This window comes from Scophthalmus maximus, chromosome 20 (assembly GCF_022379125.1).
Source record: "Scophthalmus maximus strain ysfricsl-2021 chromosome 20, ASM2237912v1, whole genome shotgun sequence".
NCBI lineage: Eukaryota > Metazoa > Chordata > Actinopteri > Pleuronectiformes > Scophthalmidae > Scophthalmus > Scophthalmus maximus.
This window is the reverse complement of record NC_061534.1, coordinates 9,840,307-9,858,124: the sequence shown is the minus strand read 5'-3', so window position 1 is coordinate 9,858,124 and position 17,818 is coordinate 9,840,307. Positions and strand designations below refer to the sequence as shown.

At 44.4% G+C, this 17,818-nt stretch overlaps 3 protein-coding genes across 4 annotated transcripts; 2 read left to right on the top strand and 1 right to left on the bottom strand.

Annotated features, from left to right (window-relative positions):
• Positions 1–148: 148 nt before the first annotated feature.
• LOC118284790 (proteinase-activated receptor 3) lies at positions 149–3,422 on the top strand. The gene is made up of 2 exons (XM_035607834.2): positions 149–265; positions 1,285–3,422. Exon 2 carries the CDS (start codon positions 1,337–1,339, stop codon positions 2,222–2,224), a length of 888 nt encoding a protein of 295 aa, XP_035463727.2. The 5' UTR covers positions 149–265; positions 1,285–1,336; the 3' UTR covers positions 2,225–3,422.
• Positions 3,423–3,559: 137 nt separating this feature from the next.
• Positions 3,560–7,714, bottom strand: LOC118284789 (zinc finger protein 436). The gene is made up of 2 exons (XM_035607832.2): positions 7,297–7,714; positions 3,560–6,425 (listed from the first exon to the last, which is right to left on the bottom strand). The coding sequence occupies exons 1-2, from the start codon at positions 7,565–7,567 to the stop codon at positions 4,765–4,767; spliced, it is 1,932 nt and encodes a 643-aa protein (XP_035463725.2). The 5' UTR covers positions 7,568–7,714; the 3' UTR covers positions 3,560–4,764.
• Positions 7,715–7,847: 133 nt separating this feature from the next.
• LOC118284788 (PH and SEC7 domain-containing protein 4) lies at positions 7,848–17,450 on the top strand. 2 transcript variants are annotated; one of them, XM_035607831.2, is made up of 17 exons: positions 7,848–7,983; positions 8,838–9,239; positions 11,103–11,782; positions 12,125–12,206; positions 12,317–12,644; positions 12,746–13,675; positions 14,239–14,319; positions 14,433–14,545; positions 14,652–14,710; positions 14,799–14,888; positions 14,995–15,038; positions 15,144–15,316; positions 15,858–15,928; positions 16,144–16,289; positions 16,370–16,514; positions 16,754–16,900; positions 16,985–17,450. In XM_035607831.2, exons 3-17 carry the CDS (start codon positions 11,255–11,257, stop codon positions 17,273–17,275), a joined length of 3,228 nt encoding a protein of 1,075 aa, XP_035463724.2. In that variant the 5' UTR covers positions 7,848–7,983; positions 8,838–9,239; positions 11,103–11,254; the 3' UTR covers positions 17,276–17,450. The 2 variants fall into 2 exon arrangements, with proteins under 2 accessions (XP_035463724.2, XP_035463723.2); XM_035607830.2 differs by lacking the exons at positions 7,848–7,983; positions 8,838–9,239 and adding an exon at positions 10,453–10,665.
• The last annotated feature ends 368 nt before the right edge of the window (positions 17,451–17,818 follow it).

Below are 17,818 nucleotides of genomic sequence, written 5' to 3'. Positions count from 1 at the left end.
CGCAGGAGACGAGGTTGTGTTTGCATTCAGGGTGCACATTTACATGTCACCCTTCGATACAGAGATAGCGTGATATGCTGCTTGTTGACCTGGTGGAAACATGCAGGCAAACAAGTCTGCGAGGCCGTTTAAAGCCACATTCAAAACGTGTGGCCCCTTACCGCGCTGCGAGGCTGAGTGCAAAGTCTGTGTGGAGACGGTGAAACTTTTGTCAGCTGAGGCCAAAGGAGATCAATTTGGTAAAAGTCAAAAATAAAATTTCAAGGTAAGAGGCTTCATTTACCAAACATCCCTGCATAGAAATAAGTTGAGATTTTTTCTTTTTAGTTTTTTCTTTTAATGGAAAACCAGCATCATGTTTGTCTTTTCTATTTTCTGACCCACTGCATTAACTCGTACACAAAGGTTATTTAAATGAATTTTTCAAAGAAAGCATGCTGTATAGTTATTGTAGTCTATCGTTATCAATACGCTTTTACAGAAAAGTTAATTTTGCAGAATAAAGGTGCGATGCCTGATAAGAGTTTATTGCATTCAATCTTCAACGACTGTTGGTTTTAATCTGCACTGGTGAAAATCTACATTAAAATAACATGGAAAATAGAGTAGATAAGTATAATATGACATGAAGGTGATCGGTAATATCACAATAACAATAGAACATTGTTCTACTAATTCGAACATTAAAGTATATATTATATAACATTAAAGTATATTACTACAGACATACAACAGTCGTTTCCCAAACCTTTTGGCTTTTGACGCCATCACATGAGACCTGAGTACAGTTTTTTGTCCTTTATAGAAAAAAGGGAATAAAGTGTTTTTAAATGAAGTCACACTTATTGAGCAAATAGATTAAATTTAAAAAAAAGAAAATTCTTAATTTCATAAAAGCATTTGATATTAAATTGCTGACATGTATTTCAACCATTGGGGTGTTGAAGTGAAAGAACTTTCACTTCATTTCCTGCCATCTCTTGACTACTGGCACTTTAATTCAGCCGCCCCCAAATTGCTTACCAACTTTTAATAAATTACTTAAATTCGTAACACACACAAATGAATTAAGTTTGTTCAACTTAATGTTATTTATTGTCTTAACTTGTTAACTTTAAGTTAAACTTAATTCATTTGTGTGTTACCAACTGAAGTATTTTAGTTTTAGTTGATAAGAAAAACAATTTCAGAGCAACATTATTACTTATTTTTAACATTGATTATTTTACCCATCATCTTTCTTTCTAATTCAGTGTTGATTGCCCTCGTGTGTTTCTCTGACAGATCCCTGTTCCTCTGGTTTGTCTTCTGAAGACTCTGTTGTGATCCGGCGGTCATGGAGGTCTTTTACATCAACTCCTCTGTGCTCTTGGTCTCTCACAGACCCCTCAACGTTACCCCTCAACAGACGGTCTACGAGCATTGCAAAGACATGCCCACCGTCATCATTTGGTACTTGGGCCTGCAGTTCATCAACATGTTCCTGGGCATCCCGGCCAACCTCACGGTGCTGTGGCTCATCCACAAGAACAAGGGCGATTCGTCCACCTCAGATATCTTCATCCTTCACCTGGCGGTTTTGGACATGCTCTTCTGTCTCATCCCTCCTCTGGAGCTGGCCAACATCGTCTTCCTCACCACCAGCAGCACCTGGTACGTCCTGCGCTTCTTCTACGGCATCAAAGACTCCTCGCCGCTGTTCCTATCCTGCATCTGCCTGGACCGGTACGTGGCCGTGGTCCACCCCATCACCTTCACCGAGCTCAAGGACCGCCAGCACAGAGCAGTCCTGGCCATGGCGGTCTGGCTGATCACTCTGGCCTACGCCGCCGCTAAATGCGTGGGCAACATTGCCCACTTTGAGAAGGTCTTCACGGCGATGATCCTGACGGCGTTCGCCTTCATGGTCTTCTGCAACATCACTATTCTCTGGGTGCTGCGGCAGTCCGGGCCCGGCCGAGACGAGAAGCACCCCGTGAAGAAGAGGGCCTTCAAGATGGTCCTCATCATCCTGGCCATCATCGTGTTCAACTACTTCCCGCCCGTGGCACTGTTCCCGTTCCAGGACTACTTCTCTGCCGACGTGTTCAGTTGCTATATTCACTATCTCGCCTTTGGCCTGATGGACTTCAGCAGCACCATTCAGCCCATGCTCTACCTCTCCAAGGAGAAGATGCCGCGGAGCCTCGACTGTTGTCGCACAAGCACGACTCATGTCCAATAGGGACAAGTTGCAAAAGTTGTTGATTGTAATATGAATATGCTGATACGGTGAAATACAAGAGAATAGATTATGTTCTTGCTTTATCAGATATAGAGAAAATTGATTGACTCAACTAGGAAACTATTGGATTAATTCTGTTTTTTAGATAAATGTCATACTTTGCAAAATATTCAACTATGAAATTGAATCACTTCAGAAAGAAACTTTTGAGCTTTAAAATGGTTAACATTTGCGTTCAGCTTTTTGATAGCTTGTAAAGTTGCAGTTTACGTTTTATGCTTTTTTCTGACAGATCAGATTTATTGTGGTCGTCTATGGGGGCAGGTTAGAATTGCAGCTACTTCAGCTGTTCAGCTATTTATAACACAATTTATACATCATATTCTAGACAAATCCATCCCGTTTGTCTGACACCCTAAGCGATAGGAATGCGTGCAATTTTACATCCCTTTTCACTTTTTCTACACGTATGATACATGTACAGTACGTCTTCAGCATAGTCTCGCATTGTTTGGAATTTCAGTCAAGGTGTCTTGTTCAGCGTGGACCTCAGTGGCTGATTTGTTATCACTCGTTCACATAACGGAGACCGATTTCTTTCCATTAAAACCATTTAAACCTTCATCTGTCTAATATTAAAGAAAATACCTGTAAATAAATTTCACTTTTCAAAGGGATTTTATTTCAATGTCCAGCTTTCCGCTACTTCACCATCATGTTTTTTGTATGCAGCTTCTTCAGATAATGCACTTCAGATGCTTTACGGATGGTATCTGAAGTTTTTTTCGACAATTTTTCTGTTATCTTGAACTTGCAAATTGACTCATTTAAACTTCACAAAGTTCACTTACCACATAATTTTTGGTCTCCAAATTATAAGCATATTTTTTTTCTTTGACACAATGTCGACTTTGAACAACAAGTCTCTGAGCAACAGGAACAGCCTCCTTCCCACTGACTCCAATTATATCTGAGACCAGATAATCAGGAGGAAAACACAGAATATAGATAGATAGCCTTTTCAAAACTCACTGCATATATTTCCCAAATTTCTGACAGGACAATCATACTTTACATCACTTTGTTCAACAGGCGAGAACCTAAACCTCTGTGTCCACACGTGTTTGTTTGTGTGCGCGTGTGAAATTACAGCCTCAATTTTCATTTGCCTCAGTGAATAGAGACACTGAATTATGCACTGTCACTTATGGATTCACTTTTGTTCTTGATTTCCTGGGTGCTCCAAATATATACAGTATATATATATAATGTTTACTTAGTGAATTTACTGCATATTGAATTTCATGTAAAATAAAACCAGACCTGTAAGTCCACTGTGTTTTGATTAATGTTTCTCTTTAATTTAGACACAAATCACACAAAAGTCAATCACAATAAATTCCTGGTAATAAATACATTGCTGTGCCAGGGATTATCAACCAGTTGCCATGATAAACAACAGTTCTATGATCGTGAACATGAAATTTTTACTCCTGCGTCAGTTGTACATTATTCATGGTAAGAGACGTGTCCCGGTGTTACAGTGAAAAGCCTAAAGCGACGAGAAGTTTGACATTTTTTGAGATCAGCTAAGAAAACAGTTATTAATTGACCACTAAAAGTTGTTCGATCGAAACTGAATATTTGCAGCGACATTATTACACAAATACATTCTCGTCAGGTCAATGGATCAGACTTCTGACTGTATAGTTAAAGCTATATACAGCATTATATTAACTGTCACCTTAAATCACTGAGCAGTACAAGTTTCTAACTCGCTGGCTACCAAGTATATAAGTGTGTGTGTAGAAGCATCTTCAACAACTGATTATTTCTTTAATCAACTTTGTGGGAACATTTCAGCGAGGTGGATGGACATAACCCCGCCCACTTAAAAGACATTGCAATCAATCATCAATAATTCTATAAAGCATTTTGTAAACACATAGCCTACCAACATTTTGGTAACATACAGCGAGCATTTAAATTTTTTTTAAGGGTCCTGTTTTCTGCCAAAATCAAAATTAAATAATTGATTATACAGTATTGCTAAATATTTAGTCCCGTGTTCAAACAGCACTGTATGGAGTGTATCGTCGAGTTTCATCACAGGTATCGTCCAGATTGGTTAACGGATAAATAAGTTTGAAGGATGATCAGACACTTACTTGCTACACGACAGTGTGTAATCTTCTTAGACAGGATTTTACAACTCAGAGCAGCAGCCATTTTCTTTTTTTTCAAGAAGATCACAGTAAATAGTGTGAAATACAATGTCCGTGTTAAGACAGTAAAATAACGCAGCCTTAGACTGTGTTCAGAGCGACGGAGGCCACAGTGGTTCCAGCTAAATTTAAAAAAAAGCATAACATTACAAACTGCAGCGTATTGTTCTGGTGTCTGATAAGCTCGCAAACTGGTGAACCTGTCACTTGTCACACAGCTGATGTCGGTGTTTGTTCAATCTCTTGTCCAGTGTCTTTACCTCCATCATGTAAGCAGTCTGATGTGGTTCAAAGCTTTGGATCTCGGCGTTTATATCAATCGACTGCTTCGGTTTTATCAGTGTCTGAAAGCGTCTCGGAGGCCGACGGTCGGAGTGGGTTCGTTTCGGGCTCGCTGTTGCTTCCCTCGCTCGGAACCTTCTGCTCCTTTGCCGCATGCATCTTCAAATGCTTCTTCAGGGAGGACTGGTCCGTGTAAGTCTTGCCACACTGGCTGCAGAGGAACACCTTCTCTTTGGTGTGGACCAGCTCGTGCCTCTTCAGGTGTCCCGACCTGCTGAAGCTCTTGCTGCAGTACGTGCAGCTGTACTCTTTCTCTCCCGTGTGGGTCCTCTGGTGCAGTTTAAGGCTGCTGGCCACCGTGAACTTCTTGCCGCACTCGTTGCAGCTGTACGGCCTCTCCCCTGTGTGCATCCGCATGTGTATGGTGAGGTGGCCCGCCTGGCTGAAGGTCTTCTTACACAGCTCGCAGCTGTAGGGCCTCTCTCCGGTGTGAATCCGGTAATGGGTTTTGAGGTCGCCCAGGCCGTTGAACCTCTTCCCACACTGGGCACAGCAGTACGGCTTCTCCCCGGTGTGGATCCTCTCGTGTATGCGCAGGTTTCCCGCGTTGCTGAACGTTTTGCCGCACTCCTGGCAGCTGTAAGGCCTCTCCCCTGTGTGCGTCCGCAAGTGGACCTTGAGCTGGTTGTGCTCGTTGAAGCGCTTCCCACAGTGCGAGCAGCAATACGGTTTCTCTCCGGTGTGAATGCGTTTGTGTATCCTGAGCTGACTGGGATGGGCGTACGTTTTGCTGCAGACGGTGCAGCAGTAGGGTCTTTCTCCCGTGTGGGTGCGTTTGTGGGATTTGAGCAGGTCCGCCCGGCCGAAGCGTTTACCGCAGTAGCTGCAGCTGTGGACCTTCTCAGCGCTGTGAGTCTTGATGTGGGTGTTGAGCGAGGTTGCCCGACTGAAGGTTTTGGGACAGGTGGGACAGCGCAAGAAGTTGTCGTTGTTCTCTGGTAACTCCTCTGCAGGAACAGCGGGGGAATTGTTTTCATCGTGCGTCTCACCTTCTGGCTCTAGAACCTGGCTGCTCTCTCCCTCAGGATCTCCAAGTGATTCGGGGGAATTTTGCAAGACATGCTTCAACTCTTGCTTGTAGAAAGAGTCATCATTGCTATTCTGCAACACCACTTTCTGCTCCTCCTCCACCTCCTCCTCCTCTGTCTTAATGAAGTGTCCATCCTGCATGTAGCTGTCAGAAACAATGGTGACTTTAAAGTCACAGTCACTGCCCTTGGACTGTTGTTCGGTGCCTGAAGGTGGCAGCAGAGGTGCATACGCATTTTGACTGTCACAACTGACCTCCATGCTCTCATTTTTCACTGGCATCGTCGTCAGATTGAGAAGCGTTGGCGGCTGGGAGAGGTCAATAGCACAGTTTTCCTCCAGGCCAGGCTCGGTTTTCACGCACATCAAGTCATTTTCTGTGGACATACTTACCTCCGTCGTGTTGACACATGGTTGTTCTACTATGTGATTTGTCTGAAGAAAACAGGAGGGCAAGGATATGCTCTCCCTCATCTTGTCTTTATGCTTCCTCCTGCAGCTCTTCTTGTCACTGCTGCATATGGACATCTTGAACTGGGTGGAGCTGATCGGACGACTGTTCCATTCGGAGGCATTTTCGGTGGCGTCTTGTTCAAGTAGTATATCTGTAAAAAATGAAAGGTCAAAATGATGAACAAAATATTCTAGACGGTGACTTTGAGTCATTCATGTCTTCAATTGTAATTAAAAACAATACTTTTCAAACAGTCACTGAATGACATTGTGAAAATCAACAAGTGACTTGAATGTAGGATCATTTTAGATACAGTCACTGATTGTTTTTGGCTACTGGGTCGAGCAAGCGAGCTGAAAACACTGACATATCAAATTATTTCTGATTATTTATACATCCAGCAGATACAGAACAACATAGGTAGTAATTTTAAGTAATGATTCGGATCACCTGACAAACATAAACCAAACACTCACTGTCCTTTTAAACATTTTTGTCTCCACATATTCTAATTATTATTATTCGTAGTAGTAGCAATTGTATTACATTTTTAATTGTATATCGTATATTGCTTTTTTCTCTGACTTGCAGCTATTAAGTTCCAACATCTCTCACTTGATTCAAGGTTACAATTCCTCACAGACCATGCCTATATTCAAAATGCTTGTTTTATCTGATCAACATCTGCAAACTTAAAAAAAAAAAGCATAAAATATTCCAGAAGCTGGATCTGTTATTGGCAACTGATCCGATTAATTGAATGTCAAATAAAATGGTTGCCAGTTGATCAACCAATCAATTGACTAATCGACTCACTAATTTGTTTGTCATAGCCCCGTTTTGAGAGCGTGCAGCGTTGTTTACATCTGCTCGCTGTCTGTTTACTGTGGTTCTGCAGCCCTGTGTTTATGTCTGGATGGGGGGAATTGCAGCAGCCCAGTCGGCTGAGTCTGCAGGACGAGCTCGGACAAAAGGTTAGTGGCTGCATGACGCTGCTCCCTCCGGTATTTCACCGACCGTACCCCTGCCTGCAGTCTCCCTGCCCTTCTGCGCGAGCAGCAGCAGCCGCTTCAGGCCCTCGTTCTCCGCCTCCATCCTGTGTATCGTGCCCTGGTACTCGGACAGGGTCCGGTCCACCGAGTCCAGGATGTCGCTCACGGTGGCTCTGAAGATCTCGTTGAGAGACGACTCCAGGAAGGTCTTCAGGTCCCCCGACTGGGCCATGGCAGACCGAGCGGCTGCGGCTGGGGGTGACTGGGCGCGATCGTACACGGTTGAAAGTATCTGGAGCATTTAAAAAACACACACACACACACACACACACACACACACACACACTCTAAGGGGTGGGTGTGTGTGTGTCCAGCCCTGCTGCTGCTGCCGTGTGCGGAACAAACAAAGCAGGGTCAGGCGCAGGAGAGTGACGGAGAGGAGAGTTTTTTTCCCCTGTTTTTGCCGACACCGCTCAGGCCCACAGCGCCCCCCGGCGGTGTGGAGGGGAGTCGCCGCAGTAGCGGGGGCCTCGTCATAGCACAGCAGGCGTCACCCAGACACTGTTCACGTTTAATGACCGCGGTGATATTAGTGTTTAAATAACAAACTGAAAAAAACACAGCAGCACTATTAAGTTAGTACTAATGTTACTACTAGCACACTACTACTGAGTCAGCTACTGCAACCACTAACACGGACGCTCACATAAGTGATGGGTAACGCTACTGTTTTAATTTTAATATCAACTGAATGCTAACCATGCTAACATGTCCCTGTCAACAGTTCAATTACAATAATACTAAGGCTAATGATGCTTAATATGTAATGAGCTACGACGTAACGTCATACTAATGGCTTCTATAATCAGCGACGGTGCTAGTTAGTACGTTGAGGCTAACAACCATAGCCTCAGGCCACAACGTCAACAGAAGTGCTAATACTAATAATTTGTTTGTAAAATGCTAAGCTAGTTTAGCTAAACATATTGCTATGTGTCGCTGCTAACGACGCTAATAATGGGTTTTGTAACCGACGCTAATCGTGCGAGTAATGTTGGTTGTGCATATGCTAAAGGCTTAAACTGTTAAGTATTATAACTATTATCTTTTTCATATTGTCTTATCTTGTCTTGTTGTTTTAGGTTAACCTTGTGTTGACCAGGGGCTACTGTGTGAACTAACCAGGTCTCCACGGCTGCACTGTGGAGACACAGGCCTGTCTGTGTCACTAGTGTTAAATCAGACACGTCTGTCCACATCCACTCAGCATGTGTGCACGTTGAGTCTGGCCTCCTTCTGGTTTTGCCACATTGTTCCTTGTGTCATCTGCAGGAATGGAGCTGAGCCACTCCCCTCACCAAACCTGTACTGTGCTGTATGTATGTATGTCTGCTCGCATGCCTTCGGGGCTGTGGGCGTGGACCCGGGCCTCTCAGGTGTCTCCGAGCTCTTGAGTCATCTGCAAATGGCAGCGTACCTCTCTCTTCCTCCTTGTTGCCGCTCAGCTGCTTTCTCCTTCTCATTCTCCTATAACCTCTCCCCCTTTCACCCCCCTCCTCCTCCTCCTCCAGCCACAACTGCTGACAGGCGAACGGGACGGAAAGAGACGGAAGCCTGATCAGGATTTCTCCAAAATGGACAGGAAGCATGAAGAAGAAGAAGAAGGAGGAGGAGGAGGTCCAGACTAGGACTTGCGACTTTGCATGCATCTTAACGCGACACCACAGACTAAGAGAGGCCTGGTTTTAAAAGAGTGGATGTGTGGCTGGTTTGTTGTGTGGAGCAGGTTCAGACAAAATCCGCTGAGGGGTATTTTGTATGCGCCTGTGTGTATATGTGTGACTTTATCTGTCAAGGCACAGCAGTATAAACCCAGTATATCACACTGGTGAGCCTTCCCCTCACACAAGACTTGACTTAAAACCTCACAAGCTGGCTGATCACATGATGCTGCTTTAAAGAGCCTGGAGGGGGTAAGTCATGCTTCACAGTCGAAAAGATTCCTCCTAATGACGGGTTGTTCTATTTTGTGTGGTTTTTTTTGCTCTTTGAGGTTTGAAAATGTTCAGATGTTTAAGTTTATGTTTGGGCCATGGTCACTGGTGGTAATGAATGAAATTCTAGGTGGTATTTAGACAAATTATGTTATTGCACATACATAATAGGTTGTTCCACAACTCTCACTTTACCCATAGTGGCTTTGCTCCTCCTTTTATTTTGTCCTCTGTGGCATGATTTAATTTTATATATATGCACTTTAATGTGCTCATCATCCTCTCCCTGAGTAAACTTCCCATGCGAGTAGGCAACTTTGCCCTTAATTAATTTTGGGCAAACTAAATATTTGCTTGACAGTATAATCCAATTTATTCTTCTTTCTTTCTTTCAAGAGGCTGAAAATGTTTCTTACTGCAGACCACTGTCATGAAGCAGACAGCTACAGTTTTTGTTCCCAACAACGCTGCTAAATACACCATCACACACACACACACACACACACACACACACACACACACACACACACACACACACACACAGAAGATTAACTGTGTTATAAGGTGAAACAAGGGATCATCATCTGTATACTGAATTATGCTGGAATGCCCCAAATAATTTAATTTTCAGTTTCTCGCTTGAAATCATCATGAGAGACAATTTCGCATCTACAATTTTCAGTTTGCAAACTTTCTGTATCTCCACTCATTTTGTTTCTGTGTCATTTGCAGATGATCCTCTTTCCTAATCTTGGTTAGCTCTCGTACATTAACCAAAGCACTTGTTGCACCCTCACAGGAACTGAGAAATAAGCACCCACACAGGAAATTTGTGGTCAAAGTCTGTCCCGGATGTTGGCTGCATGACGTGAATAGAAAAAATAAGATGTGTGACAGAGAGAGGAAGAAGTTGAGATCAAACCTAAAAATGAAGTAGAGAACAGAAACAAAATACGATTTGATGAATGATGCTTCAACTGTTCACTTGCTGTTGCTGGGAAAAGATGCCCTTGGTTTGTGTTGACAACGGGTGGCGACCACAAGTTTAGACTGTAGTTTATCCATCAGCCAGGGTCACAGAGCAGCACAATGATAAAATGATAAACATGCTAAGCAGACAGTTAAACTGCTTTACGAAGGACAACCCCTCAACCCCACCCTCCGCCTCTCGCTTCTTAATCCCCACACACACACGCACACACGCACATACACACCCGCACATGCACTTTTATCTCTCTGCCTCTTTGTCTTTCGGTCTCTCTGTCTGTGGTCAGGAAGTGCAAACAAGCTTTTGAGACATTTCACTTGGAAGTCTGTTGCACAGTACATGTGCAATGCCGTGTCAAGATACAGAGAATATTTGGCAAATGATCAGGATGGGATAAAAAGGACACTGGATTGTGTGGTGAGTCTGCGGAGTATATTTGTCAGGATACTGTATTTAATTTAGAATGCTGATCTTTTTAGTTTTAAATGTACTCTTTTTCTCACAGATGAATAGAAATATCTAAGGCATACCATATCTGATCATCACTATCGCTCTTCAACCAAAAATAGAGAACTGCCATGAATGGCCTTCTGTCTGACAGCTCATAGACCTGGAGGTTCCCCAAAAAGTTTTTATTTTTAAATGTGGCATTCACAAAGTTGACGGAAGAATCACTTTAACAGAACAGTTTTTTGTTTCTGTTATGGTGCAACACCAGGGGTTTTATTTGAGCCGAATGAGTCTGACCCAAAATTCAAGGGATTCATTTCCTGTGCTGTTTAAGATTAGGGGGAGGTGGTTGAATTATTATTATTTTTTTAACATTATTGGGTTCTTTCTTTTCTCCCCCACAGATCTGTGCTTGGACTCACTGGAGGTTGTAACATGCCTCAGAGTTTCACACTTGTGCAGCCTTACAAAATGAACATCCACGCGAACTTCGTATAGAAGATAAGGAGACACCAAAACCTAAAAAAAAACCCCTACGCAATTGAAAGAGACGCTAATGGAGGAGGAAATCTTGTGCTCCTCTCTGCTACATAGTACAGATTCAGTTCTTCAGCAGCCCGAGCAAGACTCATGGACCTGTATAGACCATCAGTACATCAATGGAGAACAGGAGGCCTTTGTTTTGGATGAGACCGAGGTGGAGATAAACCCGGAACACGGGACAGATGACCTCAATCTGTCCCCAGACACGGGACGAGAGACCCCCGAGGAGGCAGAGCAGTGGGAGCAGATAATATGGCCGGTTCGTCCCATGACCTGTGCCAGTGCTACGCTCTCTTTCGCCACCGTGCAGTGGGACATGCCCGGTCCCTTTGCAGAGAAGCCCTCGCTGGTGACCGACAGGAGCCTGGCCAATGAGCTGTACTCTGGTGGCGTGACGAGTCTAGACGCGGCTCCCCCGGCACTTCGCCAACCTGAGGACGACGGCTCCGAGCTTGTCATGAAGGAGGAGAGAGAGGAACCAGATGGGTTTGATTCACAGCTTCCAAACTCAAATGTTGAGGGGATAGGAAATGGTTATGAGGTAATTTCCTGTTTTTATATATATATATATATAGAGATAATGTAAAGAGGTGTAATGCTTTCATTAATTTCTGTGTCTGTGAACACGCCTTTAGATACAGTTTCCTGTATCATGAACCCGTCACTCTTGCGTTTCCCTCTCACCAAGTGGTGTCTTCATGTCTTCAAATACACATGTTTGCGTCACTGTAGTAGGCCGAGCAGAAGTGTGAGGGATAGATCGCACATCGTGTCTGTCAGATGAGGCTTGCAGCGCAGCTACCTACTTATAAAGCCACTGGCGATCACAAGTCTTTCTCGCACAGCTCATGCTCACGATGATGGTCTGTGTTGCAATTTCCAGCCATGTGATGCCGCAGATGTGCCAGAGCCGACGACACAGGAAGAGGAAGGTTCAACACACGAGCTGCCTGACAGCATTCACGGTACGAACCACAGAGCAACACCTTTGCACAATGTTCTTTATTTTTCTTGCTACCTTTTTAAATACTGTTAATTGTAGTCAATTTGATTTTGAGCTGCAAAAATATTCCAGAAATCGCACTCGGGACAGAATCAGAACAAGACGACGGACACTCAGACGTGACCTCAGCTCCTGTGGAAACTGTGTACTTGATCGATACAATTGATGAGAGCGAGAGTTCAGAAGACGAGGCGGAACTCGAAGAGGAACAGGAGGGGCCCGGCGTTCTGCTGACTGGACAGGGACACTCAGAGGAGAGGCAAAATTCAGCAAACAGTGGAGAGACTGAAGAAGTTCACGAGGAGGGAGGTGAAGAAGAAGAAGAGGAGCAGAGTGTGACAGACGCGTTTTATGCCGAAGACAGTGAAGAGGCGAAGACTTTGAGCTGTCTGAGTGATGTGTGAGTATCGTGGGAAGGGGAACAGGAAGTGTGTGCTAAAAGTAAATGCTTTAATTACGTTTATCATTGACTACATTGTGTATTTCATCCATACTTTGTAGGGAGGTTTCTGCAGAGCCACTACAAACTGATGATACTGGACCAACCCTGAACCAAGATAAGCTAATTGATCTGCTACGGTCAGAGCTTGTGGAGGAGAGTTGGGACTCGGCGACTGAAGAGATACTGGAACCGTCACATGAAGACCCCACGGTTTGGACTGAAGAGCCAGAAATGTGTGAAGATGTAGATCATGACGTGGAACCTGAGCAGCCAGAGGCTGTGGACGACGACGATGAAGAAGCAACAATACAGGAGGCAGAAAACGCAGAGGGGGTAGAAAAATTACAAGAGGAGGAGAAAAGTTGTTTGGAGCAACAAGATTGTGGGCAGACAACTTCTCCACAGCCTGAACGACCCGAGTGTGAGCAGCTGGAAACGAGCTGGAAACAAGATCCTGAGCCGATCCAGGAACACTCCGACCTGCTGGGACGGTCACAGCATCTGGAGGAGTCACCAGAGATAGAACTGACGAAACAGTCGGCCCAACCTGAGAACGCAGAGCAGACGGTAGAGGAGTCTACTCCGTCAGAGCAGACAGTTTGTGTCGAAGCCGAAGACCCCGAGGTTGCAGGGCCGACGGAGCCGAGGCTCTCCGAACAGCTCGTGCAGTCGGAGAGTTCAGATGAGTCAGAAGTAAGAGAGCAGCTGTCTGCGGAGACTGAGCTCACACAGCAGACTGCTGAGGCTGAGTTCGAGCAGGTGGCCGCGGTGGATGAGACGTCACATCAGGATGAAGAACCAAGAGGCTCAGAGGATGGGAATGTACACACGGTTATGGCGACCGGAGAGCAACGCCAGCGTCCCGAGACAGCCGTGCCTCATTTGAATGGAGGTGAGGTGGACAGAGAGATGGCAAGCCGCCTCGCTGAACAGCTGTTTAAGTTGGACGGGATCCAACGTGTGGATGTGGTGAAGCACTTGGATAAAGAGTGAGTGCACGCTTTCAATTTTTTCCCGATATTTCTTTGTTCATGAATGAAAGGTGACGGCGATAGGAGCACTGCATCTAAAGCCACAACTGGCCGCAGAAGATTTTCTGCTGCATCGCTGAAAAACACGTGCAGATTTAAAACTGGCTTTTAATATTGTATATCAATGTAGCATCAGTTAATGAATGGAAACTGTGTTTGCTCACTAGACAAATAATCCAAAATAAGTGTGTGACGTCATCATATGGTCACCATAAAAGTGTGAGGTATCTATTTATTACAAGTTTATTTAAATTATTTATTAAATTACTTTTTTGAGTTGCGTGAAACGGTCACAGACTTCCTCTACATGCCTACAGGCATCATATTCAAGAAGTCACATGATGCCTTTTTGTCCACAACCACATTTTCCTCCTTTTCTTCCAGTTTAGCTTAAAAGCTCTTTTTAAAGAATGTTGTCCCGTTAGGCGATTAAAACAATAAATACTTATTCAGGTGATTATAAAATGGATTCTGACATTTCACGATAACGCTCATACAGTTTTTTTCTTCACTTTGCTCAGTAATGACTTCAGTCACGCCGTCGGAGAGGAATACCTCAAACTCTTTGACTTCACCGGGCAAACTCTGGATCAAGCCCTGAGGTGAGAATCACCGACGTAGAGCTTCGCCTGCATGCAATGACATATCTCTTGACAAAACTCATAAAACACCTTGTAAACCTTACTCCCTCTCGGCGTCTCTCGCTCGCTCTCAGGTCTTTTCTGAGAGTGGTGGTGCTGATAGGAGAGAGCCAGGAGAGGGAGCGTGTGCTGCAGCATTTCGCCTACCGCTTTCACCAGTGCAACCCCGACGCCTTCTCCTCCTCAGGTGAGAGACTTGTTTACTTTAGAGTCATGATGAGATGCAGCAGCGTGTACTCACACACTGTGAGAGATTCATGTGTCATTATCACTTGTTTTTTTTATATCCTCAGGTGCCACGTTGGCTCTGACGTGTGCATTAATGCTTCTCAACACTGACTTGCACGGGCAGGTGAGACATTTATGTCCGTAAAAGAAATTGTAAAAAAAATTGACATGTAACTGTTTTTCTGATTCACGTGTCCTGCGCGTGTCGACAGCATGCCGGAAAATCCATGTCCTCCTCGAAGTTCGTGTCCAACCTGGATGGGATGAGTGAAGGTGAAAACTTCAGCAAGGATCTCCTGAAAGTAATGACTTTATTGAAGTTGGCTGAAAACACATTTTATCAAAGCAACGTCAAGTCCCTGTGGATGAAAATGTCATTTGAGTTTTTCTTCTCCGTCTACATTTTAGAGTCTTTATAATTCCATCAAGAGCGAGCCGCTGGAATGGGCCATGTAAGTGGACAGTCGACGTCATCTGTTTCCTCTCGTCGAGTGTTCCTGTGTCTCACATAACGTTCTACTTTCAAACGTAATAACCTCTCCCCCTGTGTGTTGAAGTGACGAGGAGGAGTTGAAGAGCTCTGTGTTGCCGGAAGAGGATTCAGGAGACACGGCACCGTTGCATTTAAAAGCCAACCCCTTCCAGGATGTTCCTCATGACAAAAAGGCCCCGGTGGTCAAAGAAGGATTCCTCCAGAGGAAGCTCCACGCAGACATTGACGGCAAACGCAGTGAGTCCGGCTCATGTTGCCTCTGAGGTTGATTTTTAAAGGTAAACTCGGACCGTCTGGTACATAAGAGAACATCAAGAGTAGATCCTGTGTCAGGTGGGGATTGCTGTGTGCGTTGAAGTTTGATCCCTGTGATGGAGGATTTGTCAAGAAAATATCTATTTTCTATTATCTTGGGTACAGTTATGATTTTGCCCAAACTTTTATTTTGAAAAGAGAAAATAAACTTAGTTTTACTTATTTAAACCTACGTTTAATTTTGGAATAGTTAATATTGAATTTGAGTTTGTTTGATTAACATGATTTATTCTAAATGGTGCCCATCCTGTAAAGTGTTTTAATGTTTGACAGTATACGAGTCAAAGTGATAATCACGATTGTACAAACTCTCAAGTGATTGAGGATTCTCTTGGACACTGTCCAATAAAAAGCTTCGGCATCAACATAACGATGGACTATATTTTGATCCTTTCTTTGTGTTTTATTGTGGCGGGCTTTGATGTGTTATTAGTACCTGTGTCTGAACGTTTCTGTGTTGCAGCTCCGTGGGGGAAAAGAGGCTGGAAGACTTTCTACGGAGTCCTGAGGGGAATGGTTCTTTACTTACAGAAGGTCAGTAACTCAGCTCCAGGTTTTATCACGTGAAAATCCTTTTGTATGTATTTTTGTGTCCGTTATAATTACGTTTCTGTCATTTCCCGTGTGTGTGTGTGTGTGTGTGTGTGTGTGTGTGTGTGTGTGTGTGTGTGTGTGTGTGTGTGTGTGTGTGTGTGTGTGTGTGTGTGTGTGTGTGTGTGTGTGTGTGTGTGTGTGTGTGTGTGTGTCAGGATGATTACAGGAGGGATCAGCCAACTTATGAGGAGGTGGTGAGTGTGCACCACTCTGTGGCCGAGCAGGCAGCCGACTACACCAAGAAGCCGCACGTCTTCCGTTTGCAGACGGCCGATTGGAGGGTTTTCCTCTTTCAGGCCTCGTAAGTCACAGTAGAGGGGAAACTGTACATACAGTGTGTGCTTGTGTCAGTTTTAGAGCACCTGTTTGTTTCCTGCTCAGATCTAAGGTGGAGATGAACTCGTGGATCAGTCGCCTCAACCTGGTTTCGGCTCTTCACTCCTCGCCTCCATTCCCCGCTGCCGTCGGCTCACAGAGGAAGTTCTTCAGGCCTATCCTCCCCGCCTCGCACTCTGCTCACACGCTGGTACACACTCTCACGTCTCTTTCTTAGAGGCTTTAAATTTCCTTTTAATCACAAGTTGTATTACATATTGTTCTTTATTGAATTATAACAACTTTTTCAGCAGTCAATGTGTTAACAATGCTCATTAGCCATCTGAAGATTCTGGCAATCCATGCTCTACCGTACTTTCCAACCATTTGCATAAAGTGTGTATTTGCATGAAAGCTTTAATCTGTTTCCCCGTGCTACTTCCTGTGCAGGAACGTCAGCTGCAGTCTCACACAGGAATGCTCGAGTCCTTCAAGGCAGACCTGTCGTACCTGCAGCAAAACCCTCCAGAGGGGAGAAAAGCCCGAGCCAAGGAGTTGGAGGAGCATCGCGTCAGAGCGGAGTACCTTCAGCATGAGGTGGAGGAGGAGGTGGTGTGAGTGAGAGAATGTGCCCATATGAATGTAAAATTACCAACAAGTTAACCATGTGTTCTCCTGCAGATTTGTCGCTTTGAGACCTACATCCAGGTGCTTGAGGGCTGGAAGAAGGTGGAGAAGACGGGAAACGGCGTGTCGAGCGCCGCAGAGCTGAGCCTGTTTGACAAAAAAGCCGTGTGTGCAAACTCAGTGAGGGAGGAAGCGGAGGATGATGGCGGCCTGAAAAAGTCCCACTCCAGCCCTTCTCTGGAGCTGGAGATCGCTCCTCCGACCGTGATCAAAGTCAGACGCAATATCTCTGAAAGACGGACTTATCGCAGGACCATCGTCCCTCGATGGAATAAAGACGCCTGAATAGTGTCACTCGGAGATGAAAGGACCGCTGGCATGGCTTCGTTTTTCAAAGTTTGCAGGGCACCGAGCACAGAAACAGGGAAGCCCCAAAGTCAAATATAAAATCCATCTCAGCAATTTCCCTTTCTGTGTTATCTTGTGCACTTTTTCAAAAAATGAACCTCAGGGAATCCCCAACTCGCCGACTCTCTCACTTTAGAGGGGAGAATCCATTGTCCACTCTGTGGTTGAGTGACTTAAATTTCTGATCCTAATTTATTTTGTTTTCTTTTTATCAAAAAAAACCAAACTCAAAATGGTACAAAATTGGTTTCATTTGAAATGTCAAGACTCCGGGCAACAATTGTGCCTTTTAAAATGTAAACCATAAGGGGGCGCTGTAGTACAGGACATGTCTGAGTGACTGTAGGGGACAGGATGTGTCAGAAACTTGTTCCTAATTGCACTTTTGTTGTTTTTAATATTTTGTTGGCGTTGTTGCCACTGTTACATATTTTGTTCATATGAAGGGTTTAAATACAAAAAAAGCTGTGTATTTTTTTC